At 47.5% G+C, this 20,835-nt stretch overlaps 1 protein-coding gene across 1 annotated transcript; it reads left to right on the top strand.

Moving 5' to 3' along the window:
- The first annotated feature begins 3,822 nt into the window (after positions 1–3,822).
- On the top strand, positions 3,823–19,867 carry LOC8039076 (probable chitinase 10). The gene is made up of 5 exons (XM_042291348.1): positions 3,823–4,038; positions 6,369–6,620; positions 10,378–10,629; positions 14,023–14,256; positions 19,415–19,867. Exons 1-5 carry the CDS (start codon positions 3,823–3,825, stop codon positions 19,865–19,867), a joined length of 1,407 nt encoding a protein of 468 aa, XP_042147282.1.
- Positions 19,868–20,835: the final 968 nt, after the last annotated feature.

The following is a 20,835-nucleotide window of genomic DNA, read 5'->3' as shown; positions in this document are numbered from 1 at the left end:
TTAGAGAAAAAACAGTACATGCAACTCTGATTATAAATATGCGAAGCAAAGCAAAAGAAAAAAACAAAAGTAGGGAAAAGATGGGCTGGTTTTTGATGGTCCCAGGGGACACACGTGTTCGCTCGTCGGGTTCAGGGAGCATTAGTGGTCGAACGCACAAACTCTCGAGCAAAGACTGCCCCAGGGAGCCGAATGAAGTGATACGCAGCCCCGACGCGATCGTCCAAGAACTCGTCGGCGCTGGGGTGCGGTGATTACGGCCGCCGAGGGCAGGCGTAACGCAGTCGGCAAAAACCTCGCCCGACAGAAATTACTCAGAAATTACGGCACCGTAGCGCCCCCGCACGGTAAACAAGACGACCACTAAGCCGTCCAACTAAGCGGAAGAGCAACAACAGTTAGCCCTGGCCAAACGTATTAAAACCGGGCGTCATAATTATGGCCGCGCGAACGGGAGTCAACACTCCTTGCCCGCCTTCTTTCGAGTTGTTGCGGAGTTTATTTTTCTTCTCCGCCGCCTTTGATCTTCGCTCCGAGCTCCTTGGCCTCGAAAACTGCACCGTAATCAGCGGCGGCACTCCTAATGAAGAAACTTGCGTAATCCTCCCCAAGAGTTATTTGATTATCCTTGTTTGTTTGATTAACGCGACTTTCTCTTTGCAACGCAAGAAAATCTAGTTCGGTGCGTGAACTGCTCTGCTTGCTAACCACCCTGGCGTGGTTCTGGAATTAGGGAATGCAAATTGGAACGAACTTTGAGGGGCCTGAGTGTCTCGCTTGACCCCTCGGACTTTGCTGTAATCACGCACGGTCAAAAAGTCGTGGCCCCTTTCTTGTGATTGCTGCTCGACGTACGTCGAGCAGCAATCACAATCTGCAATCAGCAATCTTCAGCAATCTTCAATTTATCCCTAAACCGGTTTCGTATTATGTAGTTATTCTATCCCTAGGCAGCCATATCTTCGTTGAAGAAGTTTTCATTTAAATGGTAAACCAGAAGGTATGCTCGTCATTATTCATACATTTAATTTTTTTATATATATTTGTGATCGGAAATTTATATATAAACTACTCTGGCGTGTTAAAGCAGCCGCCTATTAATAAAAAAAATGTTTATTTGCGAGAATCATGAGCATCGAGCGATCACGATTTGAAAGAATTTGTTGCCATCACTAGCTTTTGTGGTTTCGTCCTATTGTCAGAGTTTCAGCTCACAAGTTCCTTAATTTTGTCTTCTCTTCTTTTTTCTTCAGTAGGTACTGAAAATATGGCGAAGCCTGACGGGCATGGGATACAACACAGGTTAGTTATAAAACAATAAGAATACTAGCCTGCACAAGTGAATATTGTTTAGATGCATGAGGACTCTGTCTCTCGTTATAGAAAGTCTCATAAGCTTTATTGGATTTATATACTTAGACTCACACAAGGACAAGCCAAAAAGCCAGATGCCCAGAAGAAGCCGTTCTACCTCTAAGCCACGCAACCAGGAGACCGGTCGCAGCGCCGGCTTCGTTCGCCGAGTGCAACGAGTACAACTAGTAATGGTATGCCAAACAATGTAATAGCATGTATTGAAACAGGGGTTCTCTAAATTAACTGCGTCCGATTGAGTGACGGGTCGTAGCCCCCGAACCACCGTCGACCGGAAAGTAAAAAAGACCAGCCGCGTGTCGTCGGGACAGGGCGACAATACGCATCCTTCGCTCATCGAGTTCGAACCGAACAAACTCTCTCCGCGCTCGTGGACGACAACCAGCGACAGCACGTCTCAGTGGATACCGGTCTGCCAAGGGAAGAGGAAGAGCCCATTCCTCCCCAGAGAGATCATTGCTATAGTCCGTTGCAACTCAAGAAGATAGGGCGAGAGAAAGGAAGGCCGGGAAGAAGGAAGTAGACGGAACGCTGGAGACGAGAGAGGGAACCTTGATCCTCTCTCCAGCGTTTCGTCTGCTTCCTCCTCCCCGACCTTCGCTCGCTCTACCTGTTTGAGTTGCAACGGACTTAAGGAGGAGAGGAGAGTGGTAAGGACAGGCTGCCCGCCCCGCCTTCACACGGGACAGAGCAGGACACGGCCCATCGGGCATTATCGTGATCATCTAGAAACAAGGAGATAATTGATCTCCACACAAGATTACGCGTAGGATGTATGTCCTGAGATGTAGTGCCCCCTTTTTTGACAATGCAGAGTAGCGACTTTGGTCAATCTGATTACTATCCTGAGGCATGTGATTACTTTAAAAACATACCAGAGTACAAAGCCCGCTTATACCAGAACCGACAGGAGCCGGCATCGGATTTATTACGTTTTACTGCTTCAGCGCGAACGTTTACTGAGTGAATGTTTACCAGTCTGGTGCAGCTTCATAACTACGGTTTAGGAGACTTTACCAACTACGGCTAACATGTTTGCATTGAAAGATACCAGAAACATACCTTGTTTCCACCCTATTTTGTTGGGAAATAAACGATACGATTTCTTTCTGCCGGCTTATATTGAAGACGAGATGTTTCGGCGGCTCCCTCTTAAGCCTAGTTCACATGCAGCGGTTTTGGCCCTAGAGCGGCGCGATTTCTGCCGTCGCGGCGCTCTGACCAGCACCAGCAATTCTGCGGCACGAGCGCCGCGACGGCAGAAATCGCGCCGCTTTAGGGCCAAAATCGCTGCATGTGAAACCCGCTTTAAGCGTGTTTCACATGCAGCGATTTTGGCCCTAAAGCGGCGCGATTTCTGCCGTCGCGGCGCTCGTGCCGCTAAACCGCTGGCGCTGGCCAGAGCCAACACCACCTAGACAGAAGGCCTCCGCATGGTTTCCTCTTCCTCTATGAAACGTCATCACAGTCGGATCGCGCTCGGTCGGCTATTGGACCCGAGCCCGACCTTCGACGCGCTGATTGGCCACGAGCCGCAGCCGAACACTGACGCAGCACTCGTGCCCAATATCTCGCCTCGATCGATCTGACACTGATGACGCGTGTGGAGGCCTTCTGTCTAGGTGGTGTTGCCAGAGCGCCGCGACGGCAGGAATCGCGCTGCTCTATGGCCAAAACCGCTGCATGTGAACTAGGCTTTAGGGATCCTATATGTGACGTCGCGACCACGATTATCGATTGCCCAAGACAATTTTGATGGTGTGAGTAAAAACATGTGGAAGCTTGTAGTCATCACGTCCTCAAACCAACACCGTCCAACTTGGCAGTCTCACATTTTTTTTTTTGTTTCCATTAATAAAGTAGAATTCATCACGCTCAAGACGAAATACTGAGCGCTTGAACAATCCTGAACCACAGCGACGCTTTTGGGTCGCGCAAGTCACCAAAAGTAACGTGAGACAAACGTTACATGCGAGACTTGAGACATGCGAGACATACAAGCAATGCAGAATCCGCCTCATTATCAGCCTTGCTTACGCCTGGAGCACCACCAACACTGAAATCAATGAGCAAACCATGTCATATAATACCTGAGACTGTGGTGGAATAAATGGGAAACTTTTTAGTAGAAGGAACCGACACAAAAAGTCGTCCCTTTCTGTGTCTGTTGCTTCCACTAAAAAGTTTCCAATTTCTTCCCCCACAGTCTCAGGTGTCATATGACTTGATTAGCTATCACCAGCTCGCCTGCACACTCACTGTCTTTTCAACAATGAGCAAATGTCTGCGAACAAGAAGTGTCAAAAATGAATGTTCGGGTACACACGAGAAAAGTCGAGGCCCTTAAAATAAAAAAAAAAAAAGACAAAGGATCCGCAGCCCGCGCGCCCCGGTAGCCCGAGCCCCGCGTTCTTTACTGCATCCCTTTTGCGAGAAGCATCTGGAACCATGCCGCTGTCCGAAGAACACCTGCTCCGACGGCACAGTCGGTTCCGCGTCAACGTGGACGACAACCTGCTGAAGAACTCCCTGCTGTACATCTGCGGGTCCTGCCTTCTCCTCGTCATCGTCTTCCTCGCCATGCTACCTGGACCGCTGGTCAATTACATGCGTCGCGTAAGCTTCCTCCGTAGCGTCGTCAAGATGGACAGGAGCCTCGGCAAGGTACGCATATACCGCTGACCTCCGTTCCGTCTTCTGGAAAGCGCTTCATTTTCCCTGTCCCGCCACTACGTCGCGAGCTCTCAGTTTCGCCGGTAGTAAAGCTCCTGTATACATATAGCTTGCAATCGACGCCATTGCTGGGTGATGGTGGTTATTTCGACTTACTGGTTTGTTCGAACTACAACTTCTGCGCTGTGAAATTAACAGGCCGAACCGAACCCTCGGGGCTCATAAAATACTGACATGGCCGCGAATGACGTCGCATGCGAGCTATGTATTCACCTCGAGATACGATCGGCAGGGCTCATGTAGTGAAAAGCAGAACTACGCTTTGTTTTACACCGACTTGGAGCAAAGCGAACGCTACGCACGCGAGGCAGAAGCTATGGGAGGCGCGAATGCAGCGCTCGCGCACTGGAATCAGCTGCTAAGAGGTCGTGCTCTGTACCTTTGGCCGTGCTCCGTGCCGTTAGCGTGGATACTTTGTCTCCACCCGTATTTTGGACAGATGGAATATCCACGTGTCTCATAAAGAACCATGAATAAACAAGAGCACGCTTCCCCTTATTTCAGTCTGGGTCGCGAGCACGGTGGTCGCGAGGCCAATTGCAGATATTCACTGTACGCCATCTTTGAGTGCACAGTTCACTGGGCAAGCTCAGAACGAGCTCGCACTTTTATGTTCCAAGACCGGCAATCATTATGGTGTGGAATACACGTCGCAAACGCACCGAGGAAGCCGATCGCCAGTGAATACCTTTTACACACCAGGCATGGACACTGCGCTCGCGCAAAAGCCAGACTCGCGCGAGATAAAAGGTTTGCGCATGCGCAGTGCCGAAGGCATCGCCATCACAGTGGTGTGGCGTCAGAAAGTTGAGTTGGTGTGCGTCAAAAAGTGAGGCGAATCTCCTCTGCATTTGTGGAGAAGCTTCTTTCCCACATTCGCATCCCAGCCAACAACGCCATCTTTTCTCTTTTTTTTTCTTCTTTTTTTTAGCGTTGCCGGGAACCACTTTTTGATGACGAGGACGTTGTGCTGGATTATCAACGTCACCTAAAAGCAAACGCGGGGCATGGATTGGACCCGAGTGCCACGTCAGCGTTCGGCGGAGACTCATCTCCAATCAGTGACGACCCGAGTCTCAGTCGAACGTTTACGCACCACTCGTCTCTTCCCCGTCTTGGCGCGCTCAAAAATGGCGCGATCGGCGGGCAGGAAAGGAAATATTTGAGGGCGACTAATGGTCCGCGTTACTTTCACTATAAAGGGTCCTTAGCCAGCATGTGTAACGCGTTTCGTGGCGACCAGTAATAGCGCTCTGATTGCAAATATTTTCGGAGGTACAGTTTTCAACTTGCAATGTCGTGGCTTGGTAGGTACTGCGGATTCTTGGGCGAGTTGGTACTGAAACTTGGAGAACATAATAGCGCTTCACGACAGGGACGAAGAGTTGAAACAAGACAACACAATGCGCTAGCGCATTGTGTTGTCTCGTTCCTACTTTTCGTCCCAGTCGTCAAGCGCTATTATGTTCTCCAAGTTAGTAGGTACATTTTGGCAACGACGCAGGGTTATCTAGGATATTATTATACTCGGCGCCGACACTCTCTTGTACAAAGTTTTTAGGGTTCGCGCAGTTTCCGCAACAGTCTCTCCTAATTACTTGAGCGAGCACACACGAATGAGGTGCAAACCGAAGCTACTTCGCAACTGAAATTTGCAAGCAAAGTTATCACCATTAGGGTGGTGACATTGAACCCTTTTGTAGAACAGTGCTTCTTTCCCTTTACTCTCAACCACGTACGTACATGAACGGCGTCTCACGCTTTGAGCTTTTAAGGTTGCCCGATTTTTCGCAACCCTAACGACTCGCGTTACCTCTCAGTCTTTTTCCTGCGATCATGTGGTGTTGGTATCGGTTTCTTTCTAAGAGGAGCGGCCTCAATGCTAAGAAGAGGGGCCTCAATGCCCTTAAGAAGAGCAGTGACGCACCTTGTGGTATCTTATTTAACTAATTATCTTATTAATTGATTAATCGATATTTTTCTTTCAGGAAAGATAGCTTCTGAGGCAAAACGTTGCAGCTGATGTTGCTTGACGAGGCCCAGCTCCAAAATAACAGCACATATTCTGCGGCTGCTTATTACACTGCAGTTATACAATCACATGCACAGGAGTAATTTTTGTTCAAAGCAAAGCGCGCACACACACAAAAAAACATGATGTTAGAACAATTGTGTTTTGTATAAATCATTTGAGAAAGGACACGTTTAACTGGTAATAAATGAATATTCAACACGTTGAGGAGCTGCCCATCTTCGTCCAGGTGGCCACCGAGGCCAACTTCACGGGACAAGTGGTCTTGTGCCACCTGAACCTGAGCGCCTTCTACAGGGCCGATCCGTACCGGTACACGGTACTGGACGTGCCGGTCAATGGCTGCAGTTACGTGGTGTACCCGTTGCATGGACTGGACGACTGGTTTGAGGACATGCTCAACTACGACGCCTATCAGAGGGCCTCCCATCCCGGACTCTTCGAGGACATGCAATACCTCAGGGAGCAGCACGGCTTGCCAGTACGCGAATCAGGGACCATATAGCGTTGCGGCCTTTCAGGTGGCCAACACGACGGTTCACAGTGCGTCAGCACAGACTAATCAACGCCTCTTATATTATGTTCTTATCATTACAAATTTACAGCAAAGCTTGTGTGAATTTGTCCATCGCTCTGGAAAGCATGAGTATTGGAAATGGCACCCACCTAAGGCTTTAAATGAAATGATCTATGCCCCATTGAGCTTTCTTGTATAAAGGCAGCACCTGGCGGTGGGGGCGCGCAAACCTAGTCTGGTGCAGTGGTATAGCAACTCCTCCTAGAAGAGAAGGCCGTGGTGCCCTTCTCGTGACGTCGCAAAGGAAGGCCATCGGGGGCGCGCATCGAAGCGAAGGCAAGGCGCGTGGATCGACCGTTGTAACGCACTTTTAGTCACATATACGCGTGTCTTATAGCTAAAATGAAATCTGCACATAGCAACGGGTCTCGAAAACATTTTATTACCCGGGCAAAACATTACACTGCTACATAATCGGTACGAAGGCACGAGGTATGCGTGTAAGACGTCTATAGAAAAATGAAAGCCGTTTACAAATCCCTGTAACGCCGAATTGGAGCGCAGCTCTTGAGGAGGAGTAGGGAAGGGTACTGAGGGGGGTCACGTCACCTGCGGGTAGTCACGTGACCCCGGGGGGTCACGTGACCTCGGGGGGGGGGAGGTCACGCGACCTCGGGGGGATCACGTGACCCCCCCCCCCCCCCCCCCCCGGTTACCCCGACGCCGACGCCGCTCAGGCTGGAAACGGGCCCCTAAAGCTGCGCTCTAAAATGTGATTGTTTTATGTCGAAAACGTTGAGTCACGCGATTATTGATGTAGGAATGCATATTTTATACAGAGATACTTCAACAAAATCGCGAGACACGCAGTGATTGGACACAGCAAAACATATCACAGAAAAAAAATCAGGTAGACGTAGGCAACGCGGACACGTCTAGACAAGTGTCACTTACGATCATGTAAGCGGTGTTATCTCGTGCAGTCACTGAATTCTTGCATTATACCCCGGCCACATGGCAAAATTAATGTAATTTCGATCGCATAACATTATGGGGTCGACAAATCAGTTTACGACGCTCGTACAATCCCTCAAGACCGCGAGCTGGTCAAGTCCCATATCATTTAATGAGATTATATTAACTTTTCTGTGTGGCAGGGGTACTAGACTTACTATTTGCAGTCAACTAATTGATTTCTCCCGTTAGGCTCGAGCTGCCTTAGGACAAAATATAACTTATTTTGTACAATAAAATATATCATCTTAATATAGTTAAGATTCTAGCATAAACGCGGTAAAGGCAATAAAATAACATTAGCATAAATAAACTCTTAAGCACAACCAACGCACTTTCAATAATCACACAAACGTGTTATTCACCTTCCAGTGAAAACTAAAATATTATCACGCATACTTACAATGTCGACGCAACTGCACACGGATAACGACGAAGAACAAGATTCCATTCTATCACAAGATTAAAACAAACAAACGACTGCAGCAGTTTACTTGCGTCCTACATGACCAAAAAAGCCCGTAAATAAGTTGTTTATCACCTGTCGATCGTATCCACACGTCCCGTAATGTCTGTCTTAAAAGCATTTGAACACGAACTCAAAGAAGTCTCTTTGTCGAGAGAGGGGTCTGTCGATAATCGACCAGTGTCATTGTTGACTTGTCACAACACATGAAAATCAAACCGTAGCAGGACTTGTTCCGCGAATCCACATAACTGCCATAGTATCAAGCGAATACAAAAACAGAAAACTACCCGAGACTGCGGTTACGACAGAAAAACGACGGGAAGGGGGAAACAAGTCTCAAACGAACCAAACACGAGAGCACCGGCAGCAGTGTGAGACGAAAGGCTCAACGTTTTCGACCTATTTCTTGCTCCTGTGCGCTCTCTGCGGCGATGACTGGATTGTTTTCGGTTCCCTTCTCTTTTGAAATGTCTCAGCGTTCTTTTTCAAACAGTCTGCAGCTTACAGCGTAAATTTGCCAGAAATGGGAGCCTATATTAGTGAAGAAAATGTTGCACAAGAGCCGGTTCATTCGAAAAGTGTGGGGAGCTGCGGGACTGCACGTAGTCCCGCGGTTACGGGGATAATCATAAATATAAATTTGGTACTCCCAACCTTAGTAACGCGCACGAATAAACGTACTATTACGTTTATATTATATATATATTACATTGTGCATGACTGCGCTTTTAAAATGTATATTAATGTCGGATAAACGCGCACGAACACCACCACGCCGCTCAACAATAACCATTTTTTTCACGTGGATACCAGTTATTTTCTCAACTAGTTGCACCATGGCCTTCCTTCTCCCACTTTGTGACGTAACCACTCGGAGCGCAACGGCCTTCTCTGCTAGGAGGAGTTAGGTGTAGGTGCAGCTAGAAAATGGGGGGGGGGGGGGGGGGGGGGGGGGAGATTATGGGGTTTCAACCTCCTCCTCCTCTTCTCCCCCCCCCCCCCCCCCCCCCCCCGGGCTTGAAAAGCAGCAGAGGCAAGCTGGGTACTGCAAGAGAGTGTAAATAGTTTATTGCTTCAATTTGTTTCGGTTTCGCTTCCTGTGAATCCAGGTTTCGAGAGGACGTTACAGACAGCGAACCACAATAGTGACGGCGGTCACGTGGTAGACACAGAAAAATGTTACCGGTGCACGTGCTCTGTATGCGCTGGAATAAGTGCAGTTGACTAGGCGTCCCCCGCGTCGTAGTCTTTTGAGCCGACGTGAACACCGACATAGTTGCGATCCCTGATCTGTGACCTCATAACCACGAGATTTCGACTCCCCGCGAGCTACGGCGAAACCTCGAAGTACAAACAACGCGATAATAAATTAGTTTGGCACGTTCAACATCGCGTTCCCTGATTAATGATACGTATTGCTTACAACAACAAAAAATTGAACGCCATGCAAAACCATAATGTCTCCACTTCCTCAAACTAAACAAAGACATCTGCCCCCAAGTTTCTGTAACGGTAGTTTCAGGGCATAAAATTGCTCTCTCGCGTCCTGAAGAGCTTATTGCGAAATATAAATGAGACGCAGTCAAAAGCAGAATTTAGGCTTGTTGCCGCCAAAATTCATTATACACTATTCCATTTCTTATCCCCCAAGCGAAAAATGTGTAGCCACTGGGCTGTGAAAGCATGCTCGCCGACTAATATTCGAAAGAAGGAATCTACTGCGCGGGATCAGAACGAGTTCCTGGGTCCTGGCAAAAGTGGCAGCGCGCACAAGGCGACTAATTATTAGAATAACCTATATAGGTAATTACCGGTCGGGCCCACGAATCTGCAAAATTAGCCAGCCTACCCGCTCTCAATCTGCATTCTATATCAATATCATTTTCTAAAGCCACATTCGGCAAATAACGGCTAGCTAAACCACACTTTGGTGAAGAGGTCCCTTCCCCCCTCCCCCTTTTTTCCGCGACGCTCCAAATCGCGCGCGCGTGTGTGCGTCCATATGTGTGTGTGCGCGTGCATGCATGTGCAGGCTTGTGTGCCTGTGTGTGTTCGTGCGCGTGTACGTGGGTGTGTCTCTGTGCGTGTGTGTGTGTTTGTCTATCACTTGACCGTGCATTGTACATGCATTTTTGCAGAAAGTGTCTCGCCTATAAGATGCCCGAAAGGGCCTTTTGGGGTAAAAAAAAAGATTAGTATTCGTTGCCTCGACTGACAATTGTGACCTTCCCGTGCCAGGTGCTTGTGTACGTGGACGCCCTGCACGGAGACCACGGTCAGCACCACCTGGTGCAGTGGATCGGAGGCGGCGAGACGGCGGCCATGCAGTTCGCCCGGAACCTCATCAAGTGGCTGCTGGGAAACCGGCTCAACGGACTCATGCTCGAGGGCGTCTTCCCGGCACCCGCGAGGGACCGCTCGGTGGTCATCAAGCTGCTCAAGAAGATGTACACCCTCTTCAAGCAGGTGTGGATAGTGTTTGCCGACACAGTCAGTCCGTCAGAGCGTGCTGAGTGACGGAAAACTTTTTATGGTCGCGAAGAAACACCCGAAAGACGCGAGAAAAACCGAAAAAAAAAAAAAAAAAAACAATGGGTGTGACGCCATACCCAGAGGTTTCTTTTTCGATTTCTCTGGTGAGGCACGCGGAAGGCGCGGAAATGTCGCGATACTGATACATCGCAATTATGTCCTCCCACCGAACGCGCCGGCAAGCAAGGCCTTCGGCGGTATTTTGAAAGTGCCGTTGCGGCTACTCGGCGCGTCAATCTGAAATATAATTTTGATACTCGTGATCTTGGACGCCAAATGAAGACGATTTAAGTGTTTTTTCATCTGTTACAGAACCGCTTCATCTTCCCTTTAAGCTCAATACTCCGCTTGACTTGTAAGTTCGACCGCAACCTATGCCACGATCGTGCAGAGCCAATCCAACGGCACCAAAAGTGCAATCAACGCGACGCTCATCGTTTTTGTGCGTCTGCCACCCCGTACTAAAACAACCACGCAGAGTGACTGCGCTGCGATCCTATACCTTTTTTTTTCTTCTATGAATGATTGGTTTAGCCGCGTCTAACGAATCGACAAAGACAACGAGCGTCCTGTTAATACCCTTTTGATGCTCCTTGGTTGACTCCATTCAGAGTTGATGGCAACGCGTTACAAACAACGACGCACCGGTAACGCGTTACTTTTTTACGGTAACGAGAAAAAAACGTAAGTGACAGGTATGTAACTGCTTGCTTTTTCAAAACAGTGACGGATAACGTTGTTACGTTATTCGGTACCTTTTTTACCCCAGGCCTTAAAAAGGTTTACGCTTGAATTTTTCTCGTGTTTTTAGGCGCCAAGCCACGTGAATGATTGAATATTTTTGCGCATGTACTTGCGTTTTTTTTTTCTTAACACCTTAAATAAAATTGTAAAAAAAAAAGCGAAGAAGATGGCGTAATTACGTTCAATTTCTGGATGACACAATATTCCTTGAAATCTGGCTCTTATGCATATCTGTAACGTCAAAACAGTAAAACGTGTTAATTCATAATTTAAAAGAAGTGAGGCGAAAGTAACGTGCGCTACTTTTTATCGGTAGCAGTAAAGCGTTCCTTTTATTTTTAATAAACGTTCCATGATAACGCATTACGTCTATTTTCAAGTAAGAAATAACGTATTTTGTTACTTTTTATTCGGTAACGCCTACATCACTGGCACTATGGAAAGCGTCCTTTGAACGTAAAGTAAAACTGGTATAGCGGGAATCGTCGCAAAGTGTAGACCAACAAGACACGATTTTTTTTTTTTTTTAAAGCACGTAATCGCGATTTAGCGGTAACCTTGTAACTTGTGTTTTCGATAAGAACATAATAGGCGACAGCACTGCGTCTCCTTTTTCACATGCCCTGCCTGCCGGTTTGTAGTCGCCGACGGTTTGAAACACGCAGTGTCCCGAGAATTTCATAATCGCTGCACGTCCAGCGTAAGTGCGCCATTAGCCGATAAGAATACTGAAGAACGAATCACAGAGTAAAAGGTGCGGACCTCCCAAGCCACGCTCTCCGTATCTTACGTTGTCGGCCACCGTGATATGTATGTTGCTGCCACCACGAATTTGTCTACGTCGTGTATCTTCTTTAACTGCTACCTGACAATAATCAACTACTTTTTTTCAGTGATGGGGCGAGAAACCGCGATGATAAAAAACGGATGTGGTGGCGGGAAGGGGGGGAGACCGGACTGCAAACCTGTTCCGTTTGCCACGTAATCGAGCACGCTTGAATTTTTTTTTTTTTTTTGTAATGTCTGGCCGGAATTTTTTAATTACCTAAACTTCCAAGGTGGTGGTGGTGACCTATATTTCCAGGCGCGTCGCCGAGCGACGTGATTGACTTTCGCGCGGAAACCCCAGGCTTGATTCCTGGAAGAGGGCGATCCTTTTATATATTCTTTCAAATTGAACGATCTCGTAAATTCGAAAACCTTGTCATCTGATCGAGGTTCGAATGTTCTACGCTCCGCCGAATGTTCCAGAAACCCACGCGGATACGAATCGTGCTCCGCGTGACGGTCTGTGGGCAGTCTCGCCCTTTGCGCTCGATCGTGCTACTCCGCCGACCTTCGACGCCTGCAACGCTACCCCTTTGTATGTTTGTTTTGGGCACAAGTTCGCGTGTTAAACATTTCGCCTACTACTCCACTAACCGTCTCTCTGACATTCGTGACATTAGGGAGTTTTCGTAGATCGTTTTCGCCGTCCCGCAAGGCCCTCCGCAACCCGCTACGCTAGCGGGAACTCCACAGTTAAGGCTATCGGCGCGCAGGCGCAGTAGCAACTTCTTCGTTGCGGAACGCTTAGCAGAGGGGGCAGCGCGGTCCACGAAATCTCCCTAATATCACTCACCAACTCGCTTTCCCGCAATGTCGGTTACCCCGTCTCAATGTTAATTTTTGGTGGCGATTCTGAGCGGACTTCAAGCAGGCGCTCCAAACTCGGCGAGAGAGGGTCGACGAGAACGTCGAGATCGGCCAGCGTCGCGCTGGCATTGACCGGCTCCAAGGTCAAGTGCGTCGCCGGCCGATCGAAGCGGTCGGTGATCGCGCCGATTTTCTCCCCCCAGTGTCCTACTTAAAGGGACACTGACACCCCCAAAAGTTTTATTTTATTTCTTGCCAGGCGATTTATTATGGTGTCAGAAGACTACCCAATCAATATTTTGCTACAGCGTCACGTATATTATTAATAAAAAAAAAATATTAAAAAAACGCAACTGCTCGAAACCGAAACTGTACTGGGGAGGAAGAAGTATTATAGAGGAGGAGAAAGTTGGCGGAAGTCACGTGCAACCATTTTTTTTTATTTCGTTTTGGCGGCTTTTTAGAAGCCGCGAAAAAAATGGGTATCATATTCCTTTTCTATTTTTAATATTCAGTGTGCGCCTTCGATGAAGATTACTTTCGCTGATTGTATGCAAACCATAGAAAACAGCACGTGACATCGGAGACGAGAGTGACGCGGATTCAGACCGCCCAGTTCTCTATCGGCGTTTTTCGGGAGGAAATAAAACTAATTTCGAGCCTCAAATTGGGTTTTAAGTAGTTGAGCTCTCACATTTCATGTGCAAATAAAAACCTTGGCGAGCATAAATACCCTGTCAGCGTCCCTTGAAGGCCGATTCATCCGTAAACATGCGCCTGCTTACGACCGGGAAGACATAAAACTCGTTTATTAAGCTTCTTGCTACGGTTTACAACCACGTAGCCGGTAGTAAGCAGTCTTACAAAACCTAAAAACCGGATTCTAGCCACGTCGAAAGTGTGTAAAGCAGACTTTAAAGCCCAGCGAAGAAACGAAACCAAACCATGCTCTCAACTTTTCTTTGCTTAAAGGCGCAGCTGCTTCTCGTGATCGTAGCCCCGGACTACGTCATTCTTGAGCATCCGTTGGCGTTCGGCAAGCGCCTGAGTCCTTACCTCCACTACCTGGTGGTCCGCAGCCACGACCACAGGTTCGGGAAGGCTGTCAACTCCCTGGACGCCCTGCAGAAGCGACTCCAGGACAGTCGGGACGTCCTTTCCGCCACCCTCAACGTGGCGATGGCGGCAGGCATGCCGTCTAAGCAGGCATGCACGCGGTTTTGTTCATCTACAGTTAGCGACAACGGTCGCGTACGGCATTAGTTCTACACTAAAGCGTTAGTTTACTCAACGGATAGTCGACCGATGTCCCGGCTAACCCACTGGCGTATAAAAAGTAATGACTTCCGCACGCTGATCAGTGACCTAAAATTGCCTATAGGGCGCAACCTTGCACAAACTTCTTGTTTCTGCAGTAAGCTTGGTCTGTGGCTTTTGATACCTTTTTCCTGCCGTTTTTGTGGCTGTCGCTAGGTTTCCTTAAATCCTGATATAAAACTCGAAACAAAGGCGAAAGAAACATCTGGCGCTTCTCGCTTGTTGTGCCAGGGACCAGATTTCAATTACAGCGTCTTAAAGCATTAAATACTTTTTAACGCCATTCCCCATTCTAAAATATTGTCCATCCGTCCGTTCGTCCTTGTATTTTCCGCTAAATATAACGGAGAAAGTGGCGTCACCTGACGTAACGTGATTTATACGCCTTGGGAAAGTTGACGGCACGTGCCATATATATATGTCACCTCAGTTTCCCCGTTAAATTTAACGTCAAAATTCACGTCTTCTGGTCAAAACATCAAATCAGTTTCCACGCTGAATTTAGCGGGAAATCGACGTCACGTGACATATACACCCCTCCAGTTACCCGCCAAATTTCGCGGAGAAATTCGCGTCTTGTTACTTACTTACCAATCCAGCTTCCCCGCTATATTTAGCGGGGGAAATGGACGTCGCGCGAGCTATATAACCATTCAATTTCCAGACTAAAATCAGTGGAAAAATATATGCGTCACGCGACACACCGATTCCCTCACCAATTTTCTACAATGCATTTTATGCATTATAAGACCTTACTAATTAAGGTCGCTGCCAATTTCTTTTTTTTTTTACTTATAAGAGAAACAATTTGCATAGTCATCTGCACTACGTACCGCACCTGGTCTATAGTCCGCATGAAAAAATTATCATACAAGCGCAGCTTGAGAAATGCCTGCTCTAGAAACTCCCAAACAATCCTGTAACGAGCAGAAATCATCATTACCACAACCCGTCATGCACAAAATCTGTCACGTCTCGTTACAACGAGTGATCTAGGAAAAAAGAAGAAAAAAAGAACTCGTAATGTTCGCAACATAAGGTTTGTATAACGTACGCTAGAGGTTGAACTGGCGCTAGTGTCTATGAAATTTCCCATTTCAAATCGACCCTTTTCAAAAGGCCATCGAGCAACATTGGCGGCTGCCATTGCATGGACATGTAGCACGTGATTGGACCCGAGTCCTCCCTGAACGCTGAAGCAGTCCTCGTATCTAATACATGATCATAGTATGTGATTAAGCAATGGCGGACACAAGATGGCGCGGACGTTTGCACAGGGTCGATTGAAGCAAACAACAACCAGTCCACTTTTACGGTGCTTTTGTGCATTCCTATGAGACAACGCGCGTGCATTTTGTTTCCTTGCCGGAGTATAACAGAAATTACCTTTGCTACTCGCATCGTAGCGAATTGGTCACTCTTAAAAAAAAACAAAAAAACTAGTAACCGCTGCAGTTACTGCCTTTTTTTGATCGTTACTACCTTCTTACGACCTGGTTACTACCCCGAACGCGCGGACAAGTTGGCGGCGCCTGCCGCATCGCTGATGGCCAGCGTTAGCGACGTACTTACCCATTCGGAACGCACGGGGAGGTATCCTCACGGAATCGTAGCATCAAATATCGTAGGACGGGGCATGTTTAAGGGCTGGAGCTGGCTTTATAACTATCGCAGCCTCCGCTCCAGCACGTCGTGGGTGCCAGCACTGCCGCGATCGCAGCCAGCATGGCAGCCAGGCGGATGGATGGATGGAAGAATGCTAAGGACTGTACCCTTTATATCGGGCTGTAGCTTGCGCAACCTAGCCTAGCCACAGCTACTGCTGATGCAATGGCCGTGCGGCGTCTGACTTTCCTTGACGCTTGAATTCGTTTGGAAGTGTTTATAATTTTATTTTCGTTTTAGCTGGAATGAAAATAGCCACGTAGCACGTGCTCAAAACGTTTCCGAAGAAAGGTTCATTCTTTTTTTTTTTTTTCTTGTATTCTTTGAAGTGTATGTTTCTCTTTAAAAAAGAACGTTTGACAACATTGTACGACAAGCAGGTTGGGACAGTGAATATTATGTAAGTTACACTATGCCTGTCGGTTTCTCTCTAAGAGTTGTCCAGGCCAGATTCTCCACCTCACAGCATGCACGAACGGCTGGGTAGCACCGTCAAACAGACGTTCGTTTTTTTTTTTTTTTTAGCATGGTGGTATTTACATTATTATTGAAGATATATCATATATATGATTTTTTAACAACATATGGAAGATTTTCTGGGTGTGACCAGCCTGATTCAAACAAGTTTCGCTGAGACAAAATACTACGAAACAAGCACGGCAAGGCTGCGCTTGTGCAGCGCCAATGCGGAGGACGCTTGGCCGCTTGGCCGCCTGCTTCGGTGGCAGTTTGGGGCTTTGGCGGTTGCCTTGAATCGCGCGCCTAGAAATAGTTGGCGCCGGGTCGTGAGCGGGTGAAAGGTGTAAAAAAAATAAGAAGTAATATTCCGCTAAAACAGCGAGCTGGTCCGGAGCTTTAAACTGTCGGTCAAGGATATCTATATTCCTTGCTGTCGGTGCTGCTGGGGCGGCATCATTGTATCTTCTACGGAAGAGATGGTTCGCTCGACTACACGGCAGGTTTGTGCTGAACGCCTAGGGGGCTCCACCGCGCGGCAGCCACACCTACTAATTGCCCTCTTCCTTCCGCTAGCCAGTGCTCCGAGCCGACAGGCATAGTGTAACTATATAGTTGGCGCTGGTTGGGGCGAGAGTTTGCGAGTCGTTCATTCTGCAATATGACTAACCTGCCTTTATTGCCATGCGTCGTTCGCTGTACTCGTGCTTCCCTGTTGGTGTGCACAGTTAACTTTTGTGCGCTCGACTGGACGAGTGTGTTCCGCTCGCCACCGGATCCGCCACTCTACGGCGATCGCTCCTACTTGACACTGGAAACGACTTCTTCGCGGTCTGTGTGTGGTCGGTGGTCGAATGATTTGAATTGAGCTCTCTACAGGCGTGACAGTACACTTTCACGACCGTTGATGTGCGTCGCAAACAGCGTATCTAGCTCTACGACTAATGAAAAAAATGTTTTGGGATTCTTTCCGAATTCGCTAATATCTTATCCAGAAACGCGACCATTCGTCAGTGGACTACACACAAATTAAGATTCGATCTGCATGCTGTATTAAGTTGGCATGCATCTCTGTCGCGCAACGTGTGAAAGGAGTGCAGCTGTCGTCGCACTCGCTGTCAATTACAGCCTTCGTTCGCCGCGGGTGACGACAAGAAAGCGATCTCTAGCCGACGGCGATCGCATTCATTTTAATTCCCGATTACGTGAGCGACGAGAAAGCTGGTTCGCGGCTGCTATTCGGGGAAGCGAAGACATGGGCCTGCCCCACTCCGGTCAGAGTGGGGATCCGACCTATTCCCAATCGATCCCAATCCTCTTGAGAGGCCGCTCTGCTCGCCTCACATCCTCATTTGCAGCTCGCGCTGCTCGATCGAGCTAGGCGAGTGACTCAGGCCTGTAGGGCCCTGGACTATGGGACCCAACCACGAGGCTCAATGACGCACACCCCATCTAAATAAGGTTTGTCCAACCAACCAATGGATGCTGAGAACCGGCGAGAGAGGTTGTTTCGACTGTCACAAATACTTTCCGTGTTTACCTCCATTTTTTACTAGGAAATAGAAGCCTTAAATCGTTTGAAAACTTTGTTCAGGAAGCATATCGTTGCGAAAAGAGTCCTATATTTGCAATATTATTCACTGACGTGGTGATACACGACGACAAGTTTGCGCACAAAAATTGTCACTATAAAATACTCAAGGGCAGTCAAGGGAGTGTCGCCATCTGAACCTCCATTGTACATGATAATAACTCTGGTCTGCGCCTGTGTATAGTCCTCACCGTCAAAAATTGTTAATTTTAAAATTCATCGTGTCAATTGTGTGCTGAAAATGTTTCTGTGCGAGATGTGTATGTAGTTGCAAATCTGGAGGCATTGAAAGAAACTGCATATATTAGGTTGCAGTTTTTTACTTTCAATTGAACGGTGACTAGTGCCACCTGGATTAGTCATTTACAGTTCTACACCCGTATTCACCAGGCGCGAGTAGCACCTGTTTAATCACTGACTAGCGACGTCATCGACTAAAATGATCACGAGATTTATATGCCACTAAAATGACGCCCATTTAGGAAAGGTTAAAACGCGCAAAACAGTAAAAGTACGGACACTATAAAAGGTTTTTTTTATTTATATTACTGTGCTGAATTTATCGGGCATCGGAAAGAGCTTTTGGAATTTCACCGTACTAAAAGATTTTGAGCATGTAGATTTGAGCTTGAAACACCAAAACTAACTTACCTTTGCAGCACCCACACATGAGGAGCAGAGCGAATGAAACGAGTTTTTTTACTGAAAATCGCACTCATTACTTGGCTTTACTTTATTTTGATCATCTACATGCACAGGTAGATACTGACCCAGTGTTTGTGTGCAGTTCTTGATCTCTTCTTGGTTTGCGAGATGCTCTTCGTTGCTTTGGCACGTAAATCCCCTGCAGAAAAGCGCCGATGCTGTGTTTGCGCTAACACTGTTGGACAATACATAAATACATGTACGAAGCAATTTCAGCACTATTTTTGATGGCATGCACTTGAAAGAAAAACACCCTGACAAATAGTTTTGTTCCCGTTACTAAGAAATGTCCCAATTTATCTATTACGCATGAAATTCGTGATATATGCTCTTGGTAATCAAGCACAGGGAGAAAATGCACTCACTTTTCCTCACAAAAATGCATTACCGGAAGTAAATTTCACATTGGTTGCCGTATGCTTCAATTTGAAACTCCGCACTAGCGCCAGTTGGACGTCTCTTGTACACGATAATAACTCTATGGTTCGCGCATGTGTATAGTCATCACCGTCTAAAATTGTCAACTTCAAAATTTGAATAGGCCGAAGACTACCGATTTCATTTGAATTTATCAAACCCGAGCTCACCTGCTAGCTCCTGCCCCTTCGCTTGACTCTTGGCTCCCGACAGCTTCTGGCGTCCATGACCCTCGACGGCATCTCCTTCAGCGTCGAGGGCAAAGAGGCGCGGCCGGGCAAGCCGAGACCCGTGACCAACGAGTTTGGAGTCATGGCCTACTTCGAGGTCTGCGTCCTGGTGCAGAACAGCTCGTGGACGAGGATGCCGTCCAGGGGGTTCGGGAACCCTGTGGCCTACAGGGACATGGAGGGCGTCGTGTACGAGGACCCCGAGAGTGCGCGGCACAAGGTCGACGTGGCCAAGAGCAGCTCCCTGGGAGGACTCGTGCTCTGGGATGTGACCAGCGACGACTACAGGGGAGACTGTGGAGCGGTGAACCCCATCACTACGACCGTGGTGAACACGCTGAGGGATGGGGTCGGTCCTGGCGCGTCTTCGACGTCCTCTGCGTTTGTGTTTCTGCGACCCTCGTCGCCCGCGAACGACAGTTTACCTGCGCCGTAGACGATCGAAATACAGCGATTTTCAAACTTTGTGCCTTCCGTGTGGTGTCGATCGAGTCACGTTCGCCACACTTTTTATGGTAACAAAAAAAAAACAAAAATAAACGGTGTTTATTTCCGAGAAAAAAACAAGAAGATCGGTATAAGATCGCACGAAGAGCAGGCGATCGGCGGGCGACATAAGTACAGTGATTCAATTTAACTTGACAATCGGGTACAATAAAAGCCGGAATTCTTAGAAACCATTCATTACCTCCGTCTCAGGTTAATTTGCATCCCAGTTAGGTTGATTAAAAAAAAAACATTTTTCAAATGCGATAGCAATTTTTGCGCCAACATCCAGCAGCCAAAACTGGAATGTGCAACGTCAAAAGTCACGACCTTCGTGTCCCTTTCCCGCAGGAGAGTTGGCTCTGCCAGGGCTTTCTTTCCTAGACGTAACGTCCGAGGACTATAGACCGGTAGTCCTCGGACTATCAACGAAAGGCGCGAACATCGATGGCACGACGATGTTCACGCCGTCTAGTCAATATACGCACCAAGTTTATCTGTGCAACACCACCGCGAAGCAACACCAGCCTTGTAAGCCTTCCCAAAAAAAGTAACCGATTACAATTACAATTATCTTCTTGAAAACTATAACTGATTAGGGTAACCAATTACTGCGTCACGAAAGTAATTGAAAAGTTACCAGAAAGTAATTGATTACATTTCACGTTACTTTTTTACTTTTTATTACGAAATAAAAAAATGTATAGATATGTTCAAAGTAGTTACATTTTTTTTACATTTTGTTGAGGTCAAGGCGAGTCTAGGTCTTTTTTTTCCACGACGCCTCGTTCCTCCGAAATGATTAGGAAGTACCGAAGCGTAGTTAGAATATTCCATCTTATAACACCAGAGAGAGCACGTGACCTTCCTTCCGGGTGCACTGAAAACAAGATAAGGTATTCCTAACAGAATTCGTCA

This window comes from Ixodes scapularis, unplaced genomic scaffold, assembly GCF_016920785.2.
Source record: "Ixodes scapularis isolate PalLabHiFi unplaced genomic scaffold, ASM1692078v2 PGA_scaffold2__306_contigs__length_199485367, whole genome shotgun sequence".
Lineage (NCBI taxonomy): Eukaryota > Metazoa > Arthropoda > Arachnida > Ixodida > Ixodidae > Ixodes > Ixodes scapularis.
Note: the sequence above shows the minus strand (reverse complement) of the source record. Positions and strands in the feature narration are given on the sequence as shown.

Excerpts from the sequence above, each read along its gene's own strand:
- LOC8039076 (XM_042291348.1), top strand. The coding sequence starts at position 3,823 with ATGCCGCTGTCCGAAGAACACCTGCTCCGACGGCACAGTCGGTTCCGC. Across the intron at positions 6,621-10,377 it reads GGGAGCAGCACGGCTTGCCA|GTGCTTGTGTACGTGGACGC; the intron begins GTACGCGAATCA and ends TTCCCGTGCCAG. Across the intron at positions 10,630-14,022 it reads GGATAGTGTTTGCCGACACA|GCGCAGCTGCTTCTCGTGAT; the intron begins GTCAGTCCGTCA and ends CTTTGCTTAAAG.